At 50.3% G+C, this 6,254-nt stretch overlaps 1 protein-coding gene across 1 annotated transcript in view; it reads left to right on the top strand.

Annotated features, from left to right (window-relative positions):
- LOC125309801 (P2Y purinoceptor 13-like) overlaps positions 1–5,973 on the top strand; it is a 17,408-nt gene extending 11,435 nt beyond the window's left edge. The window contains 2 exon segments of the mRNA XM_048266916.1: positions 5,452–5,509; positions 5,645–5,973. Of these exon segments, the coding sequence (XP_048122873.1) occupies positions 5,452–5,509; positions 5,645–5,973 (387 nt within the window).
- Positions 5,974–6,254: the final 281 nt, after the last annotated feature.

Genomic DNA, 6,254 nt, shown 5'->3' with positions numbered 1-6,254 from the left:
GCTGTATTAGCGCTTTTCCTCCTGCACTGGGCTCCACAGTCCTAAATGTACATTGTTAGCTCAATGTTGCTTTTCAGCCCTCAGGAAATGCCTTAGGAACTTCTAATGTTTGTTTCTGCAGTTGAAAGAGTCTTTATAGGCCTATGAATACATACGCCTAAACCCAAACACACACACACACACTATAACAGATTATCTATTCTGATCACCCCAAGGATGATCTCTGTTTTACCCCTGTGTGTGTATTTCTTTTGTATACATGTGTGTGTGTGTGTATTTCTTTGTATATATGTGTGCATGTGTGTGTGTGTGTGTGTGTGTGTGTGTGGTGGTGTGTGCAGGCAGGCAGGCAGTGTGTGGTGGTACAGCATACAGGTAGTATGTGCTGCCAAGGCAGGATGTGCATTGCCAAGCAGGCGTGTGGTGTGCACCACTGTGCAGAGGCTGCAGGAGTGTGTGTGCCGAGCATTGCACACACAGCGGCAGGCAAGTGTACAAGCAGCATGATGATCACAGTAATCGCCATGTTAGTGTGTGTGTGTGTACAGAGTAAGCATACATAAGCAGGCACATGCTGACAGAAGCAGGTAAGTGTGTGTGCCATGCCAGGCGCCACTTGGGGAACTGACTGCCTCATGGCGGTGTCACACGTCCACCAGCAAGGCACCCCTGTACCGCTTAACGCAACCCCCACCAGAGCAAACCATCTCACAACAAACAGAGAACTGTGCTAAAGGCAATACTACCGTAAACACACACACCCACCAGCACCACACAATAACACCCACCTCAATTCAATTCAATTCAATAACAATAACACAAAACAATATCAAACACACACACACACCCACCGTCATCATCAACACCACCCACACTCACTCACTCACTCACTCACCTACCCACACACACACAAACACACACACACTCACCACTCACACACACACACACACACACACACACACACACTCACCCACCACTCCAAACACTCCACTCCACCACACACACACCACACACACACACCACACACACACACACACCACCACCACCACACACCCACCACACACACACCACACAAACACCACTCCACCACCACACACACACTCACTGGTTACTGACAGCCAACACACACCTCACCACCAACACAATCACCACCACCACACACACACATCACCTCACCACCAAACACACCACCACCACCACACACACACCCACCACACACACACCACCACCACACACACTCACTCACTCACTCACACACACACACACACCTCACTTCACCACTCAAACACACCCACTCACTCACACACACACCTCACTATTACTACACACTCACTCACTCCACTCACACACTGACACACTCACTCACTCACTCACACACACACACACACACTCACTCACACACACTCACTCACTCACCACCACACACACACACACACCCACTCACCTCAACACACTCACTCACTCATGCACACACACTCACCACACACACACACCTCACCTCACTCACACACACTCACTCACTCACCACACACACACCACACACACACACACACACTCACTCACTCACACAATCACCACCACACACACACACACTCACCACCACTCAAACACACCTACCCACCACACACACCACCACCACACACACCACTCACTCACTCACCACACACACACACTCACTCACTCACCACACACACTCACCAGACACACTCACTCACACACACATACTCACTCACCACCACACACACACACACACACACACACACACACCACTAGACACACCTACTCACACACACTCACTGCTCACTCCACTCACTCACACACACAAACACACACACACACACACACACACTCACCTCACACACACACACACACACTCACTCACTCACTCACTCACACACTCACTCACTCACACACACACACAAACACACACAAACTCACTCACTCACACACACACACACACACTGCACACACACACACACACACACACACTTACCTATAATTAAAACACACACTCTCACTCACTCACTCTCACATAATACACACTTCACTCACATACACACACTCTACTCTTACTCACTCACACACACACACATACTCTACTACTCACACACACACACACACATACTCACTTTACACACATACACTCACCTTTACTCTAATTACCTACTCATACACACACACATATTCTCACTCAGACACACACTCCCCACTACCTACCTTACACACACCTTTACCTACCTACTCATACATACACTCACCCACACACACACACACACACACACACATCTACATACTCTTACTCACCCACTCATTAACACACACATGTACACTTATACTCAACTCACACACAAAAATAAGTATACATTCACACACACACTTTCTACATAGTCATAAATAAAATACAGTACACACACACATACACTTCACTTTATATACCTTACATACAAAACAAGTACACATTCTGCCACATACAGTTTGCAAAAGTACACACTCCATAAGCACACTCTATACACACACACACTCACACTTCTAAACAAAACACTCACACAAACACACACTCTACTCTCACTCTTACCTACTCATACTAATAGCCACTCCACACTCATACTCTCACACACACACTTCACATACATAGTACACACTCTACTCACTCACACACAATCACTCACTCTACCTTACACACACACTACACCTACCTCACTCACTCACTAAACACACTCTACCTAATTTCACACACACACTCTACCTACACACACACACTCACTCAATTTCACCTACCTACACACACATACCTCCTCACCAACCTTAATTACACACACATGACACACACACACACACACACACACTCACTTTTAGACACTCTACTCACTCACCTCACACACACACTTCACTTCCACACCACACACTTCACTCCACACACACACACACACATACACACTCATACCTACCTCAGCCTACACACACACACACTTCACTCAACTCACACACAAAACAAGTACACATTCAAGCATACACACACACTCACAGTCATAAACAAAAATAAGTACACACACACACACACACACACACACACTCACTCACTCACACACAAAAACAAGTACACATTCGCCACACACACTCTCACAGTCATAAACAAAAAAAAGTACACACACACACACACACTCACCTCACTCAATAATAATAAAAACAAGTACACATCTGCCACACACACTCTCATGCAACATAAAAAAAAAGTACACACACACTCACACTCATACACACACAGAGTGCTCCACGGTCAGGTTCTGTGTACACACACACATACACATACACACCCTCAAAAGTTCTGTGTACACACACACACACACACACACATGTCTCCTGTGTTCACTTGTGTGTACTAATAATAAAACACTGTGTTCTGTGTATACACACACACACACAGGTTCTTGTGTTACACACACACACACACTCATGTCTTCTGTGTAATGTGTACACACACACACACACACACACTCATGCCTCTGTGTACACACACACAAACACACTACATACACACTGTGCCCTGTTCATACACACTCCTGTGCCCTGTGTTCATTACACACACACACACCAGACACACTCTCATGCCCTGTGTACACACACCACACACACACCCCCATGTCACACACACCTCATACACACACTGTACTCTGTGTTAACACACACACACACAGATTGCAGTGTCCCTGTTCACACACACTCTCATACACACTCATGCTCTGTGTCACACACACACACACACACCCCAGGTTCTGTGTTCAGCACACACTCATACACACGCGTTCTGTACACACACACACTCGTTCCCCTGTGTTCACAACAATACACACCCAGGTTCTGTGTTCACACACACACACACACCGGTGCGTTCTGTGTTCACATTTATTTGTTCAATACACACACACACACACACTCGTGCCCTGTGTTCACACACACACTCACACACACTCGTGCCCTGTGTTCACACACACACACACACTCGTGCCCTGTGTTCCTGTGCAGGTGTTTGTGGTGGTGGGCGTGTTCTTCACTCGTGCCCTGTGTTCACACACTCACACACACTCGTGCCCTGTGTTCCTGTGCAGGTGTTTGTGGTGGTGGGCGTGTTCTTCACTCGTGCCCTGTGTTCACACACACACACACACACACTCGTGCCCTGTGTTCACACACTCACACACACTCGTGCCCTGTGTTCCTGTGCAGGTGTTTGTGGTGGTGGGCGTGTTCTTCCACTCCCCAGGTGTTCAGGTTCACATCACACACTCGTGCCCTGGGTTCACACACACACCTCACACACACACAGTTCTGTGTTCATGTGTTCACACACCCACACACACCAGGCCCCCTGTGTTCCTGTGCAGGTGTTTGTGGTGGTGGGCGTGTTCTTCACTCGTGCCCTGTGTTCCTGTGCAGGTGTTTGTGGTGGTGGGCGTGTTCTTCACTCGTGCCCTGTGTTCCTGTGCAGGTGTTTGTGGTGGTGGGCGTGTTCTTCACTCGTGCCCTGTGTTCCTGTGCAGGTGTTTGTGGTGGTGGGCGTGTTCTTCACTCGTGCCCTGTGTTCCTGTGCAGGTGTTTGTGGTGGTGGGCGTGTTCTTCACTGTGTCCCTGTGTCCCCTGTGCAGGTTTTTGGTGGTGGGCTGCACTCTTCACCCCTGGCGTCCAGTGTCCCTGTGCGCAGGTGTTTCCAGGTGGTGGGCTTGCCCTTCCACCCTGCGGTCCTGTGTTCCCTGTGCAGGTTTTGCAGGGCTTGTCTTCACTCCCTGCGTCCCTGTGTCTGTGCAGGTGTTTGTGGTGGTGGGCTTGTTCCTTCACACGTGGCCCGGGGTCTCCTGTGTTCCCAGCAGGTTTGTGGTGGTGGGCTTGTTCTTCACACTGCGTCCTGTGTTCCCTGTGCAGGTTCTGTGGTGGTGGGTTTGTCCTTCCACTGCGGCCCTGTGTTCCTGTGCAGGTATGTTTGTGGTGGTGGGCGTGTTCTTCACTCGTGCCCTGTGTTCCTGTGCAGGTGTTTGTGGTGGTGGGCTTGTCTTCACTGTGCCCCCAGGTTCCTGTGCAGGTTTGTGGTGGTGGTTTGTTTCTTCCACCTGCGCCCTGTGTTCCCAGCAGGTGTTTGTGGTGGTGGGTTTGTTCCACTGCGGCCCTGTGTTCCCTGTGCAGGTGTGCGGTGGTGGGCTGTGTTCTTCACTGCCCCCTGTGTTCACACACACCCACACACACACCCCGTCCTGTGTTCCCGTGCAGGTTTTTGGTGGTGGGCGGTTCTTTCCACTGCGTCCTGTGTTCCCAAAAAAAAGCAGGTGTTTGTGGTGGTGGGCTTGTTCTTCCACCGCGCCCTGTGTTCCCTGTGCAGGTGCAAGTGGTGGTGGGCGTGTTCTTCACTCGTGCCCTGTGTTCCTGTGCAGGTGTTTGTGGTGGTGGGCGTGTTCTTCACAGGTGTTTGTGGTGGTGGGCGTGTTCTTCGTGGTGCTTCTCTTCCATTCCACACCACCGTGTTCCCAGACACTCTGACGAGATCTGCATGGGCGGGTCCATGCTGGGCCCCAGCAGCTGCTGACGCGGGTCAAGGAGCACCCTGTGGCTCTGCACCACCAACGCGGTGTCTGACCCGCCATCTACTTGCTCCTAGCACGTGGTTCCGCCGGGACGATCACCGCCACGCCAGCCGCGAAGCCCTCCTCCGCCTCACCCAGCATTACCCTCCACCCACCACGAGATGCCCAGTGCCCACAAGATGCCCAGTGCCCACAAGATGCCCAGTGCCCACAAGATACCCAGTGCCTACGAGATGCCCAGTGCCCACAAGATGCCCAGTGCCCACAAGATGCCCAGTGCCTAGATGCCCAGTGCCCACAAGATGCCCAGTGCTCAGGAGCCACTAGCAACAGGAGCAGCATCAACAACATCAGCCCCAGAAGCATGAAGTCTAACATGCTGAACACACACAGCATCGCATAGTGAACTGCGGTCAAGCTCCACCACACACACACACACACACACACACACTCATACACACTCACACACACAGACACACCCACACACACAGACACACACTTATACACACTCACACACACAGACACACACACACACACACACACACATCACATCACATCACATCACAGTACTGTTGACTGGACTATGTGAATGCATGAAGATTTGAGTCAAACCTGGCACCATATGATCAGGAATGAAAACAGTTCAGAACACACACACACACACACAGGGATTATCTGCAAGTT

Source organism: Alosa alosa, chromosome 16 (assembly GCF_017589495.1).
Source record: "Alosa alosa isolate M-15738 ecotype Scorff River chromosome 16, AALO_Geno_1.1, whole genome shotgun sequence".
Classification (NCBI taxonomy): Eukaryota; Metazoa; Chordata; class Actinopteri; order Clupeiformes; family Clupeidae; genus Alosa; species Alosa alosa.
This window is presented reverse-complemented; position numbering and strand designations above follow the sequence as displayed.